This window comes from Accipiter gentilis, chromosome 14 (genome assembly GCF_929443795.1).
Source record: "Accipiter gentilis chromosome 14, bAccGen1.1, whole genome shotgun sequence".
In the NCBI taxonomy this organism is placed as follows: domain Eukaryota; kingdom Metazoa; phylum Chordata; class Aves; order Accipitriformes; family Accipitridae; genus Astur; species Astur gentilis.
The window spans coordinates 18,870,171-18,894,742 of record NC_064893.1 but is presented as its reverse complement, the minus strand read 5'-3'; the positions used below and the strand labels follow the sequence as shown (position 1 = coordinate 18,894,742).

The 24,572-nt window shown below is 57.7% G+C and overlaps 1 protein-coding gene across 1 annotated transcript; it reads right to left on the bottom strand.

Annotated features, from left to right (window-relative positions):
• Positions 1–1,460: 1,460 nt before the first annotated feature.
• Positions 1,461–17,119, bottom strand: SNTA1 (syntrophin alpha 1). Its single transcript, XM_049817577.1, has 8 exons — positions 16,802–17,119; positions 14,133–14,318; positions 6,702–6,900; positions 6,403–6,610; positions 6,204–6,334; positions 5,244–5,440; positions 4,967–5,154; positions 1,461–4,664 (listed from the first exon to the last, which is right to left on the bottom strand). The coding sequence occupies exons 1-8, from the start codon at positions 17,073–17,075 to the stop codon at positions 4,572–4,574; spliced, it is 1,476 nt and encodes a 491-aa protein (XP_049673534.1). The 5' UTR covers positions 17,076–17,119; the 3' UTR covers positions 1,461–4,571.
• Between the last annotated feature and the right edge of the window lie 7,453 nt (positions 17,120–24,572).

The following is a 24,572-nucleotide window of genomic DNA, read 5'->3' as shown; positions in this document are numbered from 1 at the left end:
TAATGGAAAGTACAAGCGGTATCGGGAGGGAAACAGTGTTCTGCCATGGGTGAGCAAACGCCTAGGGACAACCTAATCACTCTTCTCGCAGCATCTCTCTCTTCTCTCTCTGCCTTCTTCATTCAGGGCTTTTTTCCAGCTCTTAGGACCTGGAAAAGCCATTTCTAGGGAAAATTCCCGCTTGTGACAGGGATGCTGACAGTGTCGGCTTTCGCCACAGAGGAAACGAAAAGCTCACCTCTCCACGTCCTGCCCGGATTTGCTCCCAAAGGGCAAGGGATGGCACGAGAGCCAGGCTGCTGCCAACCCCACTGCCATCACCCATTTCTCTCCATGCATGGCTCAGGCTGGCATCAAAGTGTTTTGGGTGCCAATGCCCCTGTGCCACCATTTCCGTCCCCATTTTGGCCCCCCTCTGGCAACCAGCATCCCAAGAGCTCGACATAGAGAGCAAAATATGACTTTTTTTCCTCCTCCTTTCCATTTGCCATCCATTTCCCGATACTCGCAGCACCTTTAATATCCCCTTTCCCTGAGCTGTTTCAGCCATGGTGGCCAAATAAAACTACAGTCGCCTTAAAGTGACTCAGCTGAGGAAATCTGCTTTTTATCTGAGCTCATTATCACCATTCCAGTTCTATAAGCCAAGTTCATTATATTTATTTTAAAGCCGCTTTCAAAAATATTAGTCCTTCTGCCATAAAAGTGCCTGGCAGACTAAAACCCCAACAAGCTGTTATTCCTCCCCGGGGAACAGTGTGCTGTAGTCCCAAGCAAGAGCGTTCATCACTCCATACAGATGCCGTCCTGCACCGGGAACCAGTCCTTCCTGCCAACCCCGAAACCTTCTCTGGGCAGAGAAATTCAGTGCTGATTCCGGATGTCAGAATATTTCTAGACATTTACATCAATGAGAATAGGGAATTTTAGGAAAATGAGGAGTTTTAGGAAATAATCGCAATGTTTCTTCCCTAAGACTTTGGGGTCTGATAAGCGCTGGCCTCAATCCTTCAGCACCAGCCTGAAAAATAACCACCATCCCTGGGATGCTCGTACCACCTCCCCCGACATCTTCCCAGGAATCAAAGGTGTTGCTGGACTTAGGGAGAGATCTCCAGCTGCCACGGACTCCTCCTGGTGAGACAGTTTCTATCCTCTCTTTCCGGGTGGTTTATCTTACAAGGTCTCACATCACTCAGAGAAATAAGAGACAGTTGTCTTATTCACAGCCCCTTTGCAAGAGCATCCTTGGGGAAGGGGTCCCATTAAGCAGAGGATGGTGCCAGGAGGGTGAAGAGGCTGAGAAACCACCATAAAATACACGAGGGGAAAAATATCCTCACCCCATCAACCATATCAAATGCAAAGAAATCAAAGAAAAGAAATACCCATCTCCAAACTGAGCCATCTCTTTCATAGCCCAGGCATAGAGCGGGACAGTCTGCCTGAGCCGCACTGGTAAAGTCCAGGCAGTTTGTGGTCTATAAGATTAATAGGAAATCTGCTCTGGATTGGGAGTGATTCCCTCTTTTATTGGAATGAACCCCAAAGAGTAATGGCTGTAGGGCAGGAAGAGGAAGGTAAATTGCAGTAATAATGTGTTTCCTTGTGCAGACATGCTTTTGATCATAGAAAAATACACCATCTGTTTCTAAATTACTTGTTGTATTGATTTAACAGTTAGTAACGTGGGGGTTTTTTTCTTTTTTTCTTTTGCAAATCCATTTTGCAGGGTCTCCTGGAAATCTGACAGTTATGTGCAATAAAAAGTACGGGTTTGTTCATCATAAAAGATTACTGCTGCCAGCCATAGGGCTCTGTGCAGGGAGGAATGGGCCGTACCTGCATGGGCTCCTCGAGCCTCCTCCCCTCCAGCACCCTGTCCTGCCAAGACCTGAGCAGTTAAGTGCTTATGCACCCCATAAGAACTATTTCTTTACACCAAATAAGCTGTTCCCATGCCTTCTCCCTGCTCAAACCACATGCACCTCACTGCCCTTGTTGCTTTGCAGTTTTATTGCTTTCCTTCCATTTTTTGCAGCTTATGCCCCGCTTCTCCCCCTGCACCCCAAAGGCTGCAACAGCATCAGGGTCCCTGCACCTGGGAGCAGTTCTGCACATGGCAAACCATGTGTGTCCCCCAAACGCCTCCCCCAGGATGCACACCTTCACAGGGCTGCCTCCTCCCAGCCCCAGTAACTGCACCCACCCTCATCTGCCAGGGACCAGCTCATCTTCATGAGGCAAATCATTAATTTCCCAGTGGTGCATTGAGATTCACTCTAATCACAGCAGAAGCCCTGCAGCTCTCAGCCTCCTCGCCTGAAAGTGCCACCTCTCCATAAGCACCCAAGGAGCAGCACTTTACACCCACAGCCGATCTGGGGAAAGAGGGATTCCCTCTCTCAAACAGGGCTCTGAAGGGAATGCCCGCTGCAGCCCGGCCAGCAACGCTGCAACACACCCCACCGCTCTGATCAGTGCTGTGCCGGGGATGACTCCATACAGCGCAACAGGATGCCTGACTTATCATTAAAAATGATATTATTTTGCTGCTAATTAGTTGCTATTATTCAGCCTACACCCTTGAGCGTTAGCCTTCTCCCTTAACAGCTTTCCTGGGAGACTCCAGGCTCCCCCATGTACAGGCCCAGGACAAAAGGAGGTTAACCCAGAATTTGTCACTGTGCAGCAATGCAAACGCGGCCCTTTCCCGTCCTGGTGTCCCTGTGTGGGTGCGGACTCTGGGCCGAGAGCTCTACGCCGAGAGCTCTGCTCCTGCCACTGACAAGGGGCGCTGGATGAGCGCATCACGCAAGCCGGTAGAAACGTGTCGGCAAATCACACCTCTCGTTAAACCACGCCGACAGGTGCCGGCACTGGCGCAGCACGTTCCCTGAGGAGACGGGGTGGGGAGACCCTTGGGTGGCTGACAGCTCTCGCCAAGCTCCCGGAGATCCCTCAAGGACCAGTGTCTGCACACAGCCTTGGCGCTTCGCGTTGGGCATCTGCAAGGGCAGGCTGCATCACCGGAGCACAGAGACACATCAGTTCCGGGAGGTTTTCCCAGGGAACTTGGCATTTTCTGGACATCCTCCATAGCTCACCCACAGCAGCTGCCACCACAGCTTTTCGGGAGAGTAAAAGGCTTTCGGTGCCAAGCCCCACACTAACAGGGATGTTCCTGGGGTAACCGTGATCGAGATTAATCCAGGAAGCACTCGGTAAATACTGGCTGTGCTGCACATGTGCCAGGAGCCCGCAGACACCATAACCACACCGCGAGGGCTGCACTCACTGCCTGACTTTTCCAGCAAGGGTGTCACGTGAAGGGAACAACATGCAAAGCCTCTGCTGCTGCTCAGCCAGGCAGCTACTTTTACTGGAAAAAGAAACATATAAAAAGCAAAACACAGAACATTTTTGAGTTTGGAAACGATGCCCGCCCTCTGCTGAGCATCCTGCAGCACGAAGCGCAGGGTATTCAAACCCACCTGGTATCACTAAAGCTGGTGCCAGCATCAGCCTGTCCCTCTCTGCTGCATCCAGCGCAGTGTTGGGCACCTTAAGAGACTTTTTGTCCCCACCTGAAATCCCTGCCCCAGGGTCCTCAGCACCCCCAGACCAGCACCACCGGCTCACGGCAATGTCCCACAGCCTCCAAGCAAAAGCTCTTCCTTCCCCTGGCAGAAAACACCCTGAAGCACAGCCCAGGTTATCACCCACAAACAGATTTTCTACTTCTCCAAGCAAAACCAGGAGACAGATCTTGGCTCCCACTGGTTGTGATCTGCAGTGTTTATTTGACCCCCCCCAAAAAAGGCATTTTCATGCAGAATCTTTTGGTTCGTAAAAGAAGTTATTTCTCAGAAGCCACCTGACAACCCTCCCCCCTAAACTGAGAAATAAAGTGACCCAGGAATTAACAAAATAAAACAAACTGTCCAACTCCAACAAAGAAAAGTGGTTCCTATCATTTGGTACAATATGGAAAAATTTGGCAAACAGAGCTGATTTGCAGTTCCCATCTCTCAAGCACTGCAGAGCTGGCTTTGGTCTCCAGCCCTCAGGTTGTCTGCCTGGGGGACAGACACGCGTCCCTGTGCTGCAGGACTTGGGGACTCTCCGGGGATTCCAAGCCAGGCGGGCAAGACCTGCCGCATCAGCATTTTAACTGGGCAATATAAATATAAAACATTGATACAAATGGGTTCTTTGTACAGAAAATATCATCTCACAAGGCACTGGGGTGACGACCGTGTGGCCGCTTGCAGCGGGCTCCAACCAGGCTTCTCCAGCTGCCGCCTGGCATCAGGGTGGAGGAAGGAGGGGAAGAAAGGACCGGAGAAGTCCCAGTGCTGCCATCCAAGAGGGATTTCACCCCACCACTGCCCCCAAATGCCCCAGGAGTGGTTTTTCCCAGCTGGATGGTGCTTTTCCTTGGTGGGGGTGGCGTGACCCCGCAGGGGCTCCGGTCTCCTTGGGATGGCTTGGGGCTGCGTTTGGCCTGGAGGGAGGTGCATAGATCGGCCAGGGGCTGGTGCAGCTCTGCCCAGCGCTCTGCTCCCTCTTCATGCCAGCAGCCCCAGCCGGGTCACCTTGGCTGAGAGGAAGGAGTGGATGATGAAGACGATGGTTTTGGGGCAGGAGTGAAGGTCCAATTGCTGCAAGAAAGGAACAGAGGGATGTTTGCAATGGGGAGCGCTGTTCCTGGAGCAGCCAGGTTTCTGCTTGCAGCAGGGAGCACCCAGAGCCCCCCAAACCCCACCACAGCCTTACTGGGGCCCTGGGAAGGGCTGTGCACCGCGGGGGCTGTGCGCAGCCAGGCGTGGGTGGATGGGCCGTGCCTCATCCCCACATGCCAGGCAGGATGGGTGCTGTGCGCAGGGTGGGTGCTCTGCTCCCCCTCTCCCCTCGGGGCCAGTGGGGGCGTGGGTGCGGGGTGGCGAGGGTAAAGCCAACTCACAATCTCTCCCTCCGGGCCGCCAAAGTCCAGGTAGAGCATCTTGGTGCCGTCATCAGAGGACATCTGCAGCTTCTCAAAGGGCTGCTGGAGCAGGATGGTCTTGCTGAGCCCGGGCTCGGTGGCGGAGATGGTGAAGCCCTTGTCAATGTGGATGGACAGGGTGCAATCCTGCCCCTTCCACGTGCAGGCTGGGGACGGGGAACAGGGGTGAGACGGCAGTCGGCCACCCCGCCGCCCGGCTCCGTCCCCCCCCTCCCGCCCCGGTCCCCCCGCTGACCTGCCGAGACCTCCTGGACCAATTCGGCGGCGCCGTGGGTGCCGTCCACCAGCAGGCGGGTCCACAGCGCCAGGTCGCGGGGGCTCTCCAGGCTGAAGAGGTGGGTCTGCACGCCCAGCCGGGTGCCGGTGCGCAACGCGAACGACAGCTCCGCCTCGTACAGCGCCGAGCCCTTGGCTGGGCCCGAGTGCACCAGCCTGCGGCACCGCCGCGCCTCAGCATCGCTCCGCGCCCCGCTCCGCGCCCCGCTCCGCGCCCCGCTCCGCGCCCCGCTCCGCGCCCCGCTCCGCGCCCCGCTCCGCGCCCCGCTCCGCGGCGGGGCCGGCAGGGGGCGCTGCAGCCCCGCGGATGCGGCCCCCCCGCCCCGGCACAGACAGCACCGTCCGCCGCCGGACCCGCCCCCCCCCCCTCCCCCCCCGCCTTGAGCCCCCGGCCTGACACCCTGACACCACCCCCCGGGGCTCTGCCCTCACCCCCAGCCCCCATCACCGCTCTGGGGCTCTGCCACTACCCGTGGGGCTCTGCTCTCACCCCCAGCCCTGCCACTGCACTGGGGCTCTGCCCCCACCCTGGGGCTCTGCCCTGACCCCCTGCCCCCAGTCACTGCCACGACCCCCGGGGCTCTGCCACCACCCCCAGTCACTGCCACCACCCCCAGGGCTCTGTCCCACCGCCAGCCCCTGCCACCACCCCCAGTCACTGCCACCACCCCCGGGGCTCTGTCCCACCGCCAGCCCCTGCCACCACCCCCAGTCACTGCCACCACCCCCGGGGCTCTGCCACCACCCCCGGGGCTCTGTCCCACTGCCAGCCCCTGCCACCACCCCCAGTCACTGCCACCACCCCCAGGGCTCTGTCCCACCGCCAGCCCCTGCCACCACCCCCAGCCCCTGCCCCCAGACACTGCCACCGTCCCAGCCCCTGCGCAGGGCAGGAGGGCGCTGGGTCGGTGGCCCCTACCTGGTGGCAATGAGGGGGTAGCTGTGCGCAGGCTTGCCCAGGGCGTCACGGCTCTGCGGCAGGCTGCCGTACAGCAGCAGCTCCTTCTCAGTGAGGACGGCCAAGAGGTTCCTGGTGCCAGCGCTGGGGAGCTGCAAGGGGACTGGGTCAGGGCCACCAGCAGCGCGGTGGCACGGGGTGGTGAGGGGCATGGGGGTACCTGCTCGGTCAGCCAGCCCACGTGCTTGACGTCCCGTCCAGCCACCGTGCCGGCACCTGCCAGCTGGGCTCGCAGCTCCTCCTTCACCCGCGGCAGCAGCATGCCCGCGTTGGCCTGGATGGCGCTGAGCCACGACTGCGCCGTGGCCTCGTCCTTCGCCCGCAGGAAGAGGGCAACGCGCCCGTCCGCCGAGCACACCTCCAGGTACCTGCAGGGACACGGCCCCGCTGGGTCCCCGCCGGCCCTCGGTGCTCTGGGGCACCGTGCTGGCATCGCCACCCCCAGCACCATGCCCTGACCTGTGCTCCGGGTCGGCGGGGAGGCACTTGCGGGACACGTAGCACATCTTCAGAGGCACGGTCCTGCCCTCCCGGAGCTCCCGAGCAGGTAGGAGGGGTGATGACCGCTTCTGCAGGGTGGCAGGCGAGGGGTCCCAGCTGACTGTTGCCCCCGTGGAGGAGTTCTTGAAGTAGGGCGAGATCTCCTTCATGTACTTCACTGAAAGAGAGGCAGCACCCAGCTGAGGGCATGGCACGGGCCAGCACAGCCTCATCCTGCCCGCCAGCACCCATCTGCCCTGCTGAAACTCCTCACACCCTCCCTGCATCAGAGCCAGTGCCGCCTCCGTTACCTCCCCAGAGCTGCCACCCTTGGGTGCTGCAGGTCCTCTGCCCTGCACCCCTGTGGGTGTGGGGAGGGGATGGCACTGGTGGGTGAGGTTGTGCCAGAGGGTGACATGACACCTAAGATCCTCTCAGTGCCTCTGCCCCACCATCCCAGCTCGGGGAGCCCTCCAGGAGGGATAAAAATGGCCTTTTCCCGCTTTTTTCTTTCCTTTAACCCAGATCAGTTCACAGATCCAAGTCTGATCGAGTCCTCGGGGCAGCACAGGGGGGCAGGGAGCAGGGAATGGGCAGGAGTCCCAGGCCAAAATTACACAGTCCAAACTGTGCTGGTACAGCCGGTCCCGCCGCCAACTGGGAGCAACAGCTCTCAAATACCATGGCTTGGCCCCAGGAAAAGCCTCGAACTGCGTGCTCGCAGCTCGCACAGCCCTGCCCCGTGAGTTATAAACCAGAGACAAGAAATCAGCTTTCAGTCCCCAGCAAGTCTGACTCTGGAGCCAGAGCCCTCAGAGCTGCACCAGGACAGCAGCCGGCTTCCGAGGTTTAGGGGAAGGGGGAGATGAAAGTCACCGCCAATTGATGGGGCCCCATAGCTACATCCTGAAAATTAGGTCTGCAGCACAGGCCAAAAAGCTTTGGCTGAGCAGGGGGGGATGCCAGCCAATGGTCCTGCCCTGGAATCAGCTGGTGGCTCCAGGGAAGGGCTTCCCTTTGGTCGCCCTTGGGGAAAACACCATGGGACAGACACGTGCCTGCTGCCACGTCCCCAGCCATCACTGCTGGTTTCATGCCAGGTCCAAGTCAGCAGTGTGGGTGGCAGGAGGGGGGGACACGAGCTTGGCTTTGCAGCCGACTCTTGTAGGTGGCTGGTTGGTGGACCAGCTCCATCGCTGCAGCAAAGCCAAAGCAGCCTGATTTTGTGCCCAAAAGAAAGCCCTCTTCCCACCAGGAGAGAGTCTGCACGCAAAGCCTACCACCCCCATCCTTCACCTGCCCACCACCCCCTATCTTCCCCTTCATTCCTATCCCAGCGAGCCCCCAGAACCTCTAAATCCTGAAATCACGGCACGAGCTACAGTGGGGCATGGCAGGGAGGCAGAGCCCCGCTGCATGTCCCGCTCTGCCCGGCCCCAGCGGGATGCAGCTATAAATGGCTGTGATGATGGAGCAGCAGCCCATGGGTCGGGTTACCCTGCGGTGGCCCCGGGGCCAAGGAGGCAGCATGGGGCCACCAGCCTCGTGCCCTACGCCTCCCGTTATAAATAGCCGCCGCGTTCCCACAGGCATTTGAGCCACATTGGATTTTACCCCGAGTCATTAATCTTGGCAGCGGGGACCTGCCATTATCCCGGTGCCTGGGAACTAATTGGAGTTCAGAAAGATACCATTCAGCCGTTGAAACCCGAGCAGCATCCCCACGCCAGCCCGTGGCTCCCTGGACACGCGGAGGACGTCACCAGCATTAGCTGTGCGATGGTGGGGTCACGTCCCGACAGAGCCATGGAGGAGAGGAGCACTGCCCAGCCCAGGACAAGGCATGGAAAATTAGGCAATGGCCAGCTGTGTGTCTGGCACGTGGCTTTAAGAAGGATTTAAGGCTGGTCACAAAGCACCAGTGTGTTCCTGCAGAACAGGGGGGTCCCAAGCCAGGACGGGGAGCTAGTATGAGTTGGAGGCTGCAGTGCTCCCCAGGGGGCTGTGCACCAGGGCCAGGCCACTGTCCCATGGGAGCTGCTGTCTCCTCTGGTGACACTAACGTGGGCTTTATAGCGGGTTGACTTATACTTCTGCCAGTCCCTTCACTGCAGCAGGATCACCTGGTATTGAATGGATTCATTAATTACCTCCATCTTATTAAAGCAAACAACTCAGACCATGTTACGCGTCATCTCTGCTACTGATAACTGTAATGATTGAATTTATTTTTTTTTTCTAATTAACATCTTGCAGTGCTGGGGCTCCCAGGCTGGCTGCTCTCTCCATGTTAGCCAGCACCCTCCAAAAATCACTCAGCAGAAACACTGCCTCACTGCTGTTGACTTAAAGCCAGCTTCAGCAGGCAAACAACCCTCTTGGTGGCTGCTGGGCTCATCCACATGGCCCCCAAAGCCATGCAGGCTCTCTGTTCCCCCAGGGAGACAGCCTGTCCCACTGATCCTCTCCAGGATGGAGAGGGGACAAACAGGACCTTTAACTGCTCAGGGATTTGCACTAAGTAACACTTCATTTTAGGTTTTGGGGGAACAGCAAAAGTCTCTGGGGAGGCCACATGTAAGCAGCTGCTTGTGGCCACCCATGCCTGGACGGTCCCTCTGCAAAGGGTTTACAGCACAGGGGCTCCCAAGCCCACAGCATCATCAGAGCATTGTATGTGCCCCAAACCCTGCAGCGAGCTGCGTCGAGGACATGTTTAACCAAAGGCCCTAGGTCTGCCCTGCTCTTCTGTCTGTGTTGCAGTTGTTTTTTTTCTCCTCAGCACTCCAGAAAGGGGCAAAACCATCAAAATTCCTTGGTTTTACTTCTTGGGTAACAGATTCTCCCCCTCCACCAGTCCATCCCTCCTAAGGATGGAGAACAAGCCCAAACCAAACACTCATGTACCCTTGATCCCAAGTCACCACAACCTGCCCCACACACATGCCCATGGCTCAGCACCGCCTGAAGCCAAGCTCCTAACCCCCTAGAGCTTCACCAAGGAGCCACAAACTTTCCTCCAGCCAGGAAAACAGCCCCAGCCACAGGGATACCCAGCAGCAGGCTCAAAGCCCCCACCCACCACTGGGCCACCAGCCAGGTGCTGGCAAGCTCTGCTTCAGCCCAGAGATCACGGCACGGATTCAACACAAAGAGGTTTAAGGCTGCATTGTCAGTCAGGGGTAAGATGAGTCCTGCTGTTTCCCTTGCCAAGAGCTTTCCAGCAGCATCTACACAGAATGGCAAGTCAAAAAGGTCCGACTGTACTGGTGGCCATCACATCAGGAAGGCTTCCAGAGAGGTCCTGGAGATCCAGCACTGTCCCCAAGGAGATGCTAAGCCCATGTCCAGCTGGTCCCTCTCTGCCTCAGGAACAACAGTGCAAAATGAACATGTTACATCGGGGGGGGGGGGGGTTTGTCAGCTAACGCACCTCCCAAAGAGACACCCTGAAACCACCTCTAAACTTCAAGCTGTGATTTTCTTCCAAAACACTCAATGCAGGGGCTGCCACAGCCACCCCATCCAGCATCCCACCCAGGGACTGTCCCCTGCCCCCAGCTCGGAGCACAAACAAGGCAGCAACTGCTGGTCCCAGCTGCCTCAACTCAAGTCCTTCTGCCCCAGGGAGGAAGACTCCATGGGACGCTGCAGGATGGAGGTGCCACCACTGTCCCTCCTGCCCTGGGACGCTGTCCTAGTACTCAGTGCCACATGTCACGCCCCAGCTCTTTGCTAAATATTCCCCTGTGCTGCATGGCCAGCGGTGACCCATGGGCTGAGTGATCCTAAGGAGATCATGGGACAACTCTCCCTGTTTCCACAGGAGAAGAAATGTTCCCAGAAAACTCTCCAGGGAAAGCAAAGCTTCAGGGCAGCAAGGTGTGAAGGAGGCAGGAGGATGTGGACTTTCACTGTCTCTCTGCATCAACTCCAGGGCAGGTCCAAAGCCTCTGTTTCTGCTTGGGTTTGTTACCACGCCTAAAGCACAAGAGTACATGCAGCACTGCCAAGGGCAAAGCCTGGCTGCTCAGACCCCGAGGACCGTCACATCTGCCAGAAGATATTCACTTTGGTGTCCCACAAAGAGCTGAAGGCCACCTCAGGGCTTTCTCTCCTGAAGCCCTTCTGAGGCCCAAAGGGCAGCAGTGATGGGGAACTGCACAAATCTCAGCTGCCACCACCTGCCTTCACTCAAAACACGCTTCCACCCTGCATTGTGTGTTATCTACCCCAGGGTCACCTAAATTTTGTTGGTATTTCACATTTCACACCACACACATCTCCACACTCTCCGACTGTCTGGGCTTCCCACGGTTAGGGCAATCAGCCCATCAGAGCTGGGCATCCCCAATGCTGTGCCCTCCTGGCACCCCTTAACTTTTCTGAATTTCAAGCTTCCAAGCTGTTACTTGGCCAAGTGAGTCCTGGAGAGCTGCAACAGCCCCAGGAGCAACCCTGCAGCCAACAAGCCCGAGGCTGCCACAGAGGTGAGATGCCCACGGCTGCCCCAGCTCCTCCTCCCCACTGCTTCCAGTTCTCTCCCCATGCCACTAAGGCACAGGGGCCTTGCAAGAAAACCACTCCTGGCACCAAAGACTTTCCCAGGGCAGCTGGAAGGATGTTTATCCGTCTTTCCCCTGCTGTGGAGGGTCTCTGGATACCAAGCAATGAAAAAAAAAAAAAACCAAGAGAAAAATTAAGGTAAGGGAGAGCAACTCTCCCCAAAATAACAATGTAATATAAATACAGTCAAACTCCTCCTGCAAATATCAAGAGAGTAGTTTGGCACGTCCAAAAAAAAACTTGGCAGGACACACTGAGAGGTATCTGCGTGTCCTCATGCCTGGCCAGCAACGACACCCAGGAGCCAGAAGCCAAGCTGAGCAGCCCAGGCTAAGATCTGGCACGTGGAGCCACTGCTGATATTCAAATTAAAATGCATCACCTCCCAGCTCTGCCACTTTGGAGAGTCTCACTCCAGCGCACTGCCCCGTGAGGCAGTGCAAGATCTCCCAGTTTTGTTACCTGCTGCAACACTGCTTGCAAACTACCTTAAAAACTCCTAAAACCAGGAATGAATGCAGCCACGAGGAGCAAGGCAGTAAACAGACACTGGCCATGCCACATTACTCAGCTTTGGTACTTACAGAAACCATAAGGGAAGTCAGAGTCACACCTGGCAGCATGCAGAGACCAGAAAGCGCCTAACAGATGTTAAGGTGCTTTTCTCCAAGTTCTGGAGCGAGCCCAGGCTGTAGAAGGGAGCAGGGAAGGCCCCTCCTTTAACACCCTTTGGGCACTTTAAGGCCACCCTCTGCCCCCGAGTCCTGTCACCCCTCCCTGGGGCAGGGCACTTGGCCACCAGCTCCTGGAGAGCCATCAGGGTGGCAGGTATAAGGCAGGGGACACCCCATCCCGAGGCAGGGCCACCACCTCCACAGGGCAGTGACAGCCTGACAGGGACCACACCGCAGTACCAGCCCCGCCATCCTCCACGGGCAGGCGAACCCAAAATGGGGAGGAGATGGAGATGCACTATGTTTATACCCCATGACTGGGATCAGATGAGCAGCAGAGACCCCTGCCCACTCCAGCTGCTGCCTGCAGCACCCCCAAGCAACACCGCACTGCAGGAGCCCAAAGGCATCAGCTACACACTGAGGTCCCTCCAGTGTCGTGGTGGGAGCCAGCCCAGCCCCGCTCTCCTCCTAAGGGTACCTGCTGGGAGTTTTAATTAATTAAGAAGCCCAGCAGGTCATACCTGAGCTCAGTGAGCTACAGCAAAGGCCCTGCCTGCAGCTGCCTCCTAGCAGCGCCTGGCTCCCCAGGGGGATGGAGGAGGAGCAGGTGGTCCAGGGCGAGAAGTTGTTCTTTACAGAAAGGGCAGCTCATCTCCACCTCCTGCAGAACCCCTAGCAGAAAGGAAACCCACGCCAAAGTAAAGGATGAAAAGAAAAAACAGAGAGAGGGTGGTCCAAGAACAGCAACTACAGGGAGGAATTTCACAGACTCCCAGAGAAAGAGGCTCTTGTGTTTCTCTTTGGTCAAAAAAAAAAAAACCCACCCCAACAACAACCCTATCTGCTCCCAGCAGCTGTGCAGAGCAGCACATTCCTCCGGCTGAACCGTGGTCCTGCGGCTCCCAGGAGAGGAGGAACCCACAGCAGAAAGGGCTGAGCGAAGCTAAAAATGAAAATCTGGAGCTGAGACAATCTGGGGAAGGCACAAGAAAGCAAGAGCCACGGCGGTCACTGGCAGCAGAAGACACAGAGCTCTTCTTTGTCCAGGCAGAGCCCAGAGCACTGCCCCCAAATAAAACCTCCCTTTGGGATCTGCAGCCCTACAACCGCACCAGGAAGGGTCTCTGGTGCCAAGATCCTCTTGGTCAGCTAGGGCGACCCAGGGAGCTAGTTTGTGGGGAGGGGAGGGGAAGGGTCCTGTCCTGAGGGAAAAATCCTGGGTGCTCAGCCCTGCCCAGCCGAGCTGGCAGAGGGTGGGCAAGCACGGACAGACATGATGTGAAGGGTAATGGGAGAAGAATGGGGTCTCTCCCTCAGGGCTCCCATGGTCCCAACCCACCAGCCCTCACCCACTCCCCAAGCGGGGTTTGGGGGTCTCCTGCAGTGTGCCAGCCCCTACAGGGCTGGGAGACACCAAGGACTGGCTGCCTGGTACGAAGAGGGAGCCCGTTCCCAGGGGAGCAGCTCCAGTCTCCCCTGGGATGGTGAAATCTGCATCCCTGGGATATTTGTAGCCTCAGCTGCAAGATCTGGGGGAGCTGCAGTTGGGGTTCAGCTGCCAGGGATCCCCTGGAAGGCTGCTCCTGTGGCTGCACTCCTGAGCTGGCCCTGCCTGCACCCGGCAGCCTGCTCCTCCTGCCTGCCCAAAATCCACCCCAGCAAAGCGAAAGGTGCTCAGCAAGGAGCGGGATGCCAGCATACCCCTTCCCTGCTGGCATAAGCATGCAGAGCCACACCAGCCAAGGACGTGGGTTTAAATGCAAATCATGGGAAAAGCAGAAAAAGTTTTCTGTTGCCCCAGAAACTGCAGACCTCAGGGTGATGCCATACAACGGAAGAGTCACAAACCCCATACACCCATCCCACACCTCCCATCGCTGCCTGCCCACGGTCCCACAGTGGGGAGATGAAGCTGCTGGGCAGTGGGCAATGGCACACACATGTCTCTCCCTCTCTGGAGGGAGATAGGGAGATCCCAGCAGTTACCTCCAGCTCTCCAGATGAGCAGATACACCAGTCTGCACATGTTTTCCATTTGAAAGAATATGCAAATGTGTATGCAGATGATGTGCCGCCCCACTGCTCCCTCTACATCGCCAGGAAAAACAGGGATCAGCCCCCTGGAAGCAGGAGGACCCTTGTACCCTCTCACACCCTCATTTCCTACCTTCCAAGACCACCTCCTTGCCTGTCTTCTTCAACGCCTGCACTGCCTCATCGTGCGTCGCCTCGGAAAGGTCAGTCCCGTTGACAGAGAGGATGGCATCCCCCACGTACAGCGCCTCGGTCTGATCTGCTGCCAGCCCCTTAAATATCTTGGAGATCAAGATGGGCATTTTATTCTCTCGGCCACCTTGAAACAGAAGAGAAACGAAGCAGTTGTGGTTGTTGGAGCACAAGGAGGAGCAGGTGGGGAGGGGGATGCTTGGGCACCAGCTGTCCTCAGCAAGGCCGAGCCCTTCTCCCAGCACTCAGCCATGCCATGCCAGGACAGCCTGCTGCCCCATTTCCTTGGATGCCCACATCGTGCCTGTAACAACCACAGTAGCCCAAATACGAGGCTTTAGAGCAGATGAAGATGATTGCTCCAAAACCACTCTGAATGGTCGCAGATTTCCTCACAGAGCAAACACGTAACCTGGCCATCTCCCCATCAATTTTGACAGCAAAGCATGTCTTTATTTGCATTATTAATCGTGTGTGCTGAGCGACTATCCCAGCTGCAAGGACTTCATGATCTAAACTGATAAGACAGCTGAATGTTTTTGGAGAGGCAAAAGAGCCAGGAAGAAGTGAACCAATCTGGCTGTTTGCTCCTCTCTGCACAGTAGCCCTATTTACCTGCTACTCCCCGTTCTCCACTCTAAAAGGATGCTATTCAAACCTCCCAGCGGCTTGAGGAGATCAATTTGCACGTTAACTTTTGAACCCGCAGGAAGATCCGAGTAGCATTGCTGCCTCCGTGCCAGGGAGCAGGGGTGCAGCAGCTACTGCCGAGGCCCAGCCTGGGCAGGAGCATCCAGGGATCCAGGGATCGGCAGCCCTGGACATACGCTACGCCCCAGGACGGCCTGTCCCAAGGAGCCTCCAAGAGATGATCTCTCATTCCGGAGGGAGATGTTGAGCCCAGCCTGTTGTCACCGCCTGCCCTGGGGCTGCTCCCAGCCAGTGCCACAGGCATTTCCTCACTGAGAGGCCTGCCAAGCCCCTCAGAGGGCTCTGGTTATCAGCTGTCAGAGGCCCCAGCGGGGGCTGCTCCGAGCCGTGGAGCCCGTCCTCACAGCAGCGGCTCCTCTCCCGGGCTGCCTGCACCGAGAGCCCCTGCCAGGGCCAGGAGCCTCTGCCAACTCAGCTCTCGCAGGGCTCCCCGCCGTCCTGCCAGTCAGGGGAAGGCCAGCCCAGCAGCTACAGCACCCATCCCCTCGCCACATCCCAAGGCAGGACACCTCACCCGCACCCTGGTTTGCAGTGAAGCATCCCTGGGTGAAATGTGCCTGGCACACTTTTGAACCTGAAAGCATCAGCATCCCGGGTGAGGAGCGATGGCCTTCCCCCGCAGCGGCGGTAGCACGGCAGGGCTGCCCCACCGCCTGTAACAGCTCCTAGCTCCCATTTTACATGACAACTACTTGGTTTCACATACGTCACTGCAAAAATAAAGTTTTAACTGAACCAAGTGGTGTTTCTCCTTTCCTGGGAGAGCCACAGAGCTAGCAGTAACTTGGCAACCAAGGGGTCATTACGAAGGGGGCTTTATGCTTCCCAAAAAGAAGGGCTGGCAGGCTCAGGCACCCCACAGATACAGCCAGCAGCACAATTTCGATGCAGTCCCAGCACCCAGACATCCACATCACAAAACCTCCCCGCTTCCAGAGGGAGCCGGAGGCTGCAGCCACATCCCCTCCAAGCTTGGAGAAGCCACGTCAGGAGGCGAGAGCCCCTGTCCCTGGGGCTGCCGAGCCCGCTGCCTGCCCTGCCCACACACGGAGATACGAGCCCTCTCACCCACGCACCATGACAGCCCTTTGCCTGCCTGTTTGCTGCCTGTTTCAGTCTCCTTTCACGGAGTTTCCAACACGCTCAGAGCCGCGTGAAAACCAAAGGCAGGCAGAAACGCCATCCTTGCGCCAAGAAGTTTCCAGCCTGAAGTTCAGGCACGTCACCAAGGAGCGGGGCAGCTTAGGAAGGAAAACAGGGATTGTAACGGAGGCTACCCGCTGCTCAGCTCTGTGGGAGCAGACATCTCCGAGCCTGAGTGTGTTGGTTTAACACCCCAGCTCTCTGCGCCTGGAAATCCCCAAGGGCTTTACGATCGCTTCCTTCGTTTCGCCGGCGGTTTAAAAGGGACATTTCTCAGCACAGGGGCACGGAGGGGACAAGGACGCACCGGCAGAGCCCCCCCGTTGGTCGCAAAAGGGCAGCGTTCATGTAACCGGGTACCCTGTGCACCCCACCTGCCTCACGAGACAGCACCCTGCCCTTGCGTGCAAAGGGGCAGCGGGACCCCCCTCCAGCTCCCAAACACGGGGGACACCCGCTCCGGCCGGGGAACGGCAGGCAGGGGCTACCCGGTCACTGCTGCACCCCAGAGCAGTGGGCTGGGGATCTTCCGGGCCCCGTCATTGCCACGCATCCCCTTCCTCGTCCTGCGCAAGGGCTGGGTCAGGGCCGTGCCGTGGGGCGTGAAGACCCCAACCCCAACCCCGAGCCCAGCCCTTGCCCCAGCTCCGCTCCCCCCCGCGGGGTTTTCTTCCAAAGCTGGGAGCAAGCCGCTGGAAGAGGCGGCAGCAACAGGTCCCGGTGCCCGACCTCCCCCCCCCGCGCCCCGGCCCTCACCTTTGATGCTGATGCCGAGCCCCCCCACGTCCTGCTTGACGACGCGCACCGTGCGCCTGATGTTGGCGAGCGCCTCGGGCACGGCGGAGCCCGGCTCGCCGCCGTTCAGCTGCGCCGCCGGGGCCTCGCCGGGGCCGGCAGCGGGGCCGGGGCCGTCGGCCGGGCTCACCCCCAGCACGTCCTCGGCCAGGGTGAGGAGGACGCGGAGCCACTGCCCGCCGGGGCCGCGCAGCTCCAGCAGCCCGGTGCGCGGGGCGCGCCTGCCCGCCGCCATCTTCCGCGCCTGCCGCGCCGCCCCCGCCGCTCCCGCCGCCCCGCTCCGCGCCGCTCCGCGCCCCGCGCACCGCCCCGCGCACCGCCCCGCCGGGAGGGAGCCAGCCGGGTGCTCCCCGCTCCGGCCCGGGACGGGGCACGGGGCGGGACCCGGCTCCCCGGTGCTCCCCGCTCCGCCCTGGGACGGGGCACCGGGAGGAGCCGGTGCTCGCCGGTGCTTCCCCGCTCCGGCCCGGGATGGGGCACCGGGAGAGACACGGCCCCCCGGTGCTCCCCGCTCCGCCCGGGGACGGGGCACCGGGAGGAACACGGCTGCCTAGTGCTCCCCGCTCCGCCCTGGGATGGGGCACCAGGAGGGACCCGGTGCTCCCCAGTGCTCTGTTGCAGGTCCGGGGTCTGGCCCGGGACGTGCTGAGCGTCCTGTGCTGGGCTGTGTCTCAGGAGGAGCAGCAGGAGCCGGGCAGGGGGCAGCTGGCTCAGCCCTTCACGTGTCCCCCAAGAGCCACAGCCCCCCCAGCAGTCACAGCCCCCTCACCTGCAGCCCACGCCCAGGATCTCGCTCTTGCTCAGCAAGGGGTACTGGGCCGAAGGCCTGGGGCGTGGATCTGCAGGGCCGGGCAGGATGCTCAGGGATCCCAGGGAGAACCCCACTCCCGCACCCCAGACCCTGCGGAGCACCTCGAGGTGGCTGCTCTGTTACAGGGGCTTTTATGCAATGCACCAGCTTCCCAAAACACTTTCGGCTCCTTTATAGGGGGCAGCAGCGGCTCAGGAGGGGACATGGGGCAGGGACGGGACTGCCTGCATCCAGCCCTGGACCAAGGAGTTTCTCGGTAGCCGGTTTCTTTGCAGTGACTCCTGGGCAGGCACCTCCTAACAGCCCCGGCAGGTGTTAAACAGCAGTGAAGCAGAGGGAAATGGTGTTTGCAGGCATTCAGAGCAGTCTGTGCTGCTTTTCCCTTGCTTGTCCTGGATCTTGAAAACAGGAACAGAACTTTGTTTCCTTAGGCAGACCTGCATTTTTTTTCTTGCAGCCAAGGGGCAGCAATTAGGAGTAGAAAACACCTCCAGGAGTAGCAAAACACATTGTGACACATCCCCTGTGCCCCTTGCACTCCTAGCACTTCAGGCAGCTCCAGAAGCCTCCGGGATGGGGCTACCGACGTCCTGGACCCTCTACAAAACACAACAATTTGTAAGAATTCAACAACATTTTCCACAGACTGGGAAGAGTCTGGAGCAAGGGGCTCTGGCTGCACGGGGCAGGGGGGCTGCAGCATGCACTGCTCAGCACAGCCCTTCCCCGGCCCCGGCCACAGCCAGCCCTGAGCATCGGCCACGCGCAGAGGGGAAAAATGCTCCCGGGGCTCCCTCCCACGCAGCAGCAGCTGTGGAATTTCTTGAGGTTGCAGCAGAGGAAACCCTGAAGTTTATTTCTTTACAAAACAGACGGTTCACATATTCCTGATTTTCTTTTTGCTATAAAGTCTAGGGTTTGGCTTAAATGACTCCTCGTCTTTGCAGCACAGTGCTGCTCACTGTAGCAAGCACTTCTACACTGCCCCATCACCCAGCCAAAGGTCTTTCCCTATGATCCCATCCCCTGCACACTCCACAGGGCCAGACAGGCCCCACTCCGGCTGCCTGTGCCGCTCAGTTTGTGTACAGCAGAGGGGAATTTTGTCCTTTGGTCCTCGAGTGGAGACAGGGCTCATTTTTCCTGCACCACCCGCTCTGGGAGCACTGACTATTTGCCAGCCAGGCAGCTGCAATCAGCAGTTTGTCTGGGTTTTTTTCCTTCCCAGCGCTGCTTTTGATATTTCCAGCCTTTAAGAGCACGTTCCCATCTGAAGCGGCAGTGGGAACTCTAAATACTGCTTTTAGTGCAGCGGAATGGCATCATTTGGGTTGTTTTCTTTCATTTCTCAGCTCTGTGCCGGCAGCATGGATGCTGTGAAGCATGGTCTGGATGCATGGAAGCCATCCAGATGGTGTCAATTCCAGGCAGAAGGAGAAGCCCTGCCTCTCCTGGTCCGGCTGTTGGGATGGAGAAAACACCATGGTCCCCAGAGCCAGGGCATGGCACGCCAACTTCACCTTCCTCAGAGAAACAGCCTCACCCCACCGGTGCAGCAAGGCTGACAGGCCCAGTAGAAAGCTCGTCCCACAGCCACCACTTCTGTACAGCTGTGGGACCACCTGCCCTCCCCTTCTTCAGTAATTAATATTCCTTTGGCAATTGCATCAATTACTTACGTGGGATGGAGACCCAAGGCAAGCATTGCACGTGTTGATTTCTTCTAATGCGAATCGGGAGTCCAAAGTGCCCTTAAGACCCTGGTCACAAACTGGGAGGCTCAGCCTGAGTAAGGGGTACATCAGGAGAGGAGTGATAGGGCTCGGCAGATGGTACAGCATTGGGGGGCTTGGCTTTAGGCATGGGGGGCTTGGCTCCAGGCTTTTATCAAAGACAAAATTCATTTGCTGGCTCCTCTGCACAGCTGGGTCAGGCGAGAGCTGTGGCCTGGGGAGGTTAGGCACTCCAGGACGTTCCTGGGGGTCCTGGTGCCCCCCAAGGAGAGGTGCCGCTGCTTCTGGGACTTCCCTGTGGGCTTGGCTCCCCTGGCCAGGCTCTCAAGCCTGCTTTTGCTCAGGCTCCTTCATTTATTTCTTAGAAGCCCCTTTGTGTCCCAGGGCACATGGTGAGCACTGGGAGCCCAGCGCATGGGGTGGTCCTGGCTCAATTTGACCCACTGCAAGATACCGTGAGCGTAATTCCCATGCCATAGTGCTGCAGGATGGACTGCAGGGTGGGAGGGAGGAGGATGAAGGCTCTGGCCATGGCTGGCACGCGGGAGTGAGTCGCAGCTTCCAGGCATGCCAGTGGCGTTCGTCAGGGCTCCCGCTGAAGGGATGCAGGCAGGGGGTGGGGGGGAGTTGCTTGAAAAATTGCTATTCACAGAAATAGAAACTTCCTGCAGAAACACGCGTGCGTCGGTGACAAAAGCCCAGCTGGGAATTTCTCCCTGGCAGCAGGAGCAGTGGGAGGCAAAGGGGGTGGGGAGCGAAGGAGGCTGCGGTGCAGGGTCAGGGGTGCTGCCAGGGCCCTGACCCTGGCCCCTGGGGGAAATAGCTGCTTTTTAGCTGGAAAGAGCATCGCTCGTCTCCAGCCATCATCCAAACAGTCCCCAGGAGGAGGACGTGGTGGTGCGGGCAGCAACGGGCTCCATGCCCCCCATGCCGAGTCATTCCCTCCAGCAGCGCTTTCTCAGTGACCTCTTCAGATGGTGCTTCCCCAGCTGATTGCCATCGCAGGGCTGAGCCCGTCCTGGCATTTTCTCTGCATAATCTCTCCAGCCTCCTGAACTTTTTCGTTAAGCAGCTATTATTAGACTCATTTCTTGGCATAGCCAGGAGCTGTGTCAGAGCCCACCAGTCTATTTGTAGAGTGCCGTGAGATGTTTTGTTACTTGCGTTAATTAAATTAATCCCTTCTGAAGCAAAATAAAAGACCTTAAGAGCTCACGGTCAGTTCCTGGGACAACATTCCTGAACCGTGGGGATCCAAGTAGCATCTCAGGCTGCCAGCGGTGCTCAGGATGCTCCAACAGTCCTCAGCCCTCAGCACCAAGGAAGTGCTGCTCTGCTCGGTGTCCCCCAGGAATTCATGGAGTGGGGGGGAGTGCATGGCACTGACCCTGCCCTGTAGGACTGAGCCCTGTGAAAACCCTGCAAGGGATGGAAGGGAAGTACAATAGCTTTTATTATATAGATAGATTTCAATGTAGATAGATTTTAATATAGATATTAATAGATTTAGATATTCAATATGTATTTAACTGATGGATTCATCCTTTGTTATAGAGGAAATGCAGCAAAACGGCATTGTCTGACTTTAAAATCACTGGAATCTCCAAGTCCTTTAACTTGAGCATGCTTTCTGTTTGCTTTGGGACATAATTAGTCCCTACAAAGTTTCTTCCATCTCAGTCCAGGCTCTTCTCTTACTGGATCCCTGTAAGATAGCCAGAGTCAGCTGTGTTCTCATGGTGTGAAAATACTTTTGCTACCTTGAGGCAGATCTTATCAGAGCAGGATCGTTTGTATCAAAGAACAGGAGATCGGATGGGAAAAAACAGTACCTGGGAGCTAAAATAGCTTTGGGAAAGGCAGAAGTTGTTGCACATTAAAACCCCATATTCACTGCCTGCTGCAGCTTCTGGCTCTCAGATGCTCTAAGACCAAGTGACATCAGTGGCAAGGACCTCAGTCAGCCCCTAGGGTAATTTAACAGACATAAATTGATCATAAAAGTCAGCACATGAACAGCAGATTGTAAAATCTACCATCATGCTTTCAGTTTCAGTTGGGCTGATTCACCCCACTGGCCTCTTCGGTGTGGAACAGGGCAAACACCCCAGTGTTTTGGTTAATTTCCAGCTTGCAAATGAAAATGCTGTTTCCTCCCTGCCGGGCACTGGGGAAGAGGCATCTCTTGGACTGCAGAGTTGGTGGGATACACCGCTGGAGATACCACCCATGATTCTGTATGTCCCCGGCATTGTGGCTGCAGTATCTGTGGCACCAGAGCCAGATCTCATGGGGAAACTGAGGCATGGAGCAAGGGCAGGCAGGTCATAGCTCAAACCAAGCCTGCAAGGAGTGCTGGGCACATTGCTGCCATGTTTCCTGGCTCCATGGGTGATGCACGGGGGCTTGGAGATGTTGTCTGCTGGCCAACACTAGTGATGCGGACTCTCCTGTGGGCACGGGCAGCATCTTCCCTCTGGGCAGCACATACCCAGACAATGCTGCCTGCTGGGGCATTTGATGTCCAGGTGCTTTATTTAGTGATATCAACCCCTCCCCTGCTTCCCAGCTGCTCCAGTGCAGCTTTAGTTGCATCCCAGGTGTTTGCTAGGGGGTTTGCTAAAATCCTGGGGTAGGCCATGAGTTCAGGAGGGCGACAGACAGACAGACAGACGGACAAACACGCTTGCAAGCAAAACTCTCCTTCCTGACAAACAGAGTCCCATGCATAGAGAGGGCTTCTGGATGCAGCGCTGCAGACAGGGACCCCTGTGCACCCCTCCCGGTGCCTGTGTGCCCACGCAAACACTGATGCACCCCAGCAAAGCATGGGTGAAAGCCCTGTCCCCTCCTGGCTCCTCCATCACACTGGGATGCCCGTGGAAAATGCCAGCTCCCCCGGCACTCACAGCTCCCCTGGGCTTTTTTTAACTCAACAACTAGAGCTTTGATAAATGTCACTTCTTTCCTTTGCTGTTGTTTCTCTCTGATGGCTCAACATGACAACACCAAGGTTGTCTGGAGCAGGAGACCTCGATGGATGTTATTTCATTCCCTGACTCAGGGGATGCTGCAGGAAGAGCCTCCTGTCCCAAGCACAGTGCAGAGGTGCAGGAGGGATGGGAAGACCCTTGTGTCCCAAGAAAAGGCCATTTATGAGCCCACAGGGATGTTCCCACGGGTCTGGCTAGAAAGCCCACCTTCAGCATCAGGTTTTTGAGTTCAGTGCATCCTTCTACTGGGGGTTCACCTTCCCTGCATGGCCCACGTCCCTGCAGGGCTCTGCTGGCCTTGCGGATGCTGCGGGCGGATGATAGACCCATCCTCCCAGGGACCTTTCCTCCTTCCCACGAGTGGGGTGAGGAACAGCTCCGGTCCGGATTTCAATACCGCTCCGTGCAAAAAGGCAGCTGCAGGATTTTGAGCTGACAGCAGATGCCAGCAAAGAGCCACTCTGCAGCCAGCCAGGGCCTGTCGTTGGCTGGGGGGTGGCCGCAGCCCCCCTACCCTGAGCGCTGGGGCACATTCTGGCCAAACCCACCCATCTGGCTGGGTGCTGCCTGCTGGTGGGCAAACCCCTTCGGGGACCCGGAGGAGCGCAGGTAGTGCTTTGCAGCCAGCTGAGAACCCCCACGCTCAGCTCACAAATTGTAGCATGTGCCCTGAGCCCCCTTCCAGCCTGGGGGGAGTGAGTGGGGCCATGGCTGCTGCAAAACTGGTGGCACTGATGAGAGAAATGGAGGACATTGCTCCATCTGGCTCATCTCACCAGGCATGGCTTTGTGCCCCAGAGCCCCAGGCCAGCACCCACGGGGGACAGGGGGCACGCTTCCCCCGGGCCAGCCACTGCCTGCTCAGCCTGTTGGTTGTCATAAAGTCACAGAGTGGTTTGGGTTGGAAGGGACCTTCAAAGACCATCCAGTCCAACCCCCTGCCATGGGCAGGGACATCTTCCACTAGATCAGGTTGCTCAAAGCCCCATCCAACCTGACCTTTGATGTCTTCTTCCACAGCTTCTCTGGACAACCTGGTCCCATGTCTCACCACCCTCATTGCGAAAAAAATTCCTTCCTTATCTGGGCTAGGGGAGCACTGGAGAGGGATTTTCACCTCTTCTCACTGCCCCAGCCCAGATTTTTTTGGGGTGATGGCCAGCAGAGTCCCCCAGCATGCCCTGGCTTTCTGCTCAGTACCATGGCCCCAAAACCCACCCTTGCCTTCCTTACCAAATCCCTTTCATAAGGACCTGGGAGGCACCTCATGCTCCCTCCCTGCTTGGCAGGCAGCCGTGGCACTCTTGCTCCACAGCAAGAGCTATTTTTACCCTCTAGATGCACGCACGCTCCCCCGGCTAAGCCTCCTGCCCTCCCTGTGCCCAGCACTGTCCCCTGTTCCCGGCTAGGACCCCTCTGCAGCTGGGGCCAGGCTCTGCTTGCGTCCTCAAGCACGCTGCAGCCGGGGAGGATGCAGAAGGGGCCGCTTCTCTTCATTTGCGGGCATCGTTTCTGCAGGCCTCATCCACCGCCCTGTGCAAAGCTCTTTTGTCAGCCTGACAAGTATCTGGAGTTTGTTTTATACGAGGATGTATACATATATACGTGGCCGCTGCTATTTCCCCCTCCTCAATGGTCTTTTCAGGTCCCTGGCCCAGGTCCCTCAAGTGAGCTCAGGGCTCCCTGGGGGATCGGCGCTGGGAGCTTTGCCAGTCAGCTTTTTGATGGTCAGGGACCTGGAAAAGCCCCAGCTCCTCAGCTTCAGGGGCCAGGCAGGGTCTATGAGCACTCCTTGTCCTTCCCCAGGCTGTTGGACCCCATGTGCCTCAAGGGGACCCACCACAGCACAGAGTCCCAGGCTGCTGTTGCCATGGGATGCACACTGCCATGTCAGTGCCACTTTTGATGGGTCCCTAAACCAAACATCAGGGCAGCAGCTTGAACCCACATGGCTCGGGGAAGACTGAGCAGGGAGATCCATCTTCATTCCAGGGTGGATGCTCCAGGCACGAGCCCTGAGGGGGCTTGTGCAGGGGCTGGAGGGGCTGCAGCAAGGGGATGGGGGGCATCACCCCTGCTGTGGGATCCCCATCCCACCTACAACATCTCCAAAGGGACCCACCAGCATGAGAGGGGACCCAGGGACAGCAGCAGTGGCACCCAGAGGAAGGACACCCTGAACATCACCCACTGCC

Bases quoted from the DNA above. Each gene is read 5' to 3' on its own strand.
- SNTA1 (XM_049817577.1), bottom strand. From the start codon at position 17,075: ATGGCGGCGGGCAGGCGCGCCCCGCGCACCGGGCTGCTGGAGCTGCGC. The intron at 6,611-6,701 runs GTCAGGGCATGG...GTGTCCCTGCAG, and splicing joins CCCGCCGACCCGGAGCACAG to GTACCTGGAGGTGTGCTCGG. The intron at 4,665-4,966 runs GTGAGTTGGCTT...CCTTTCTTGCAG, and splicing joins GCGGCCCGGAGGGAGAGATT to CAATTGGACCTTCACTCCTG.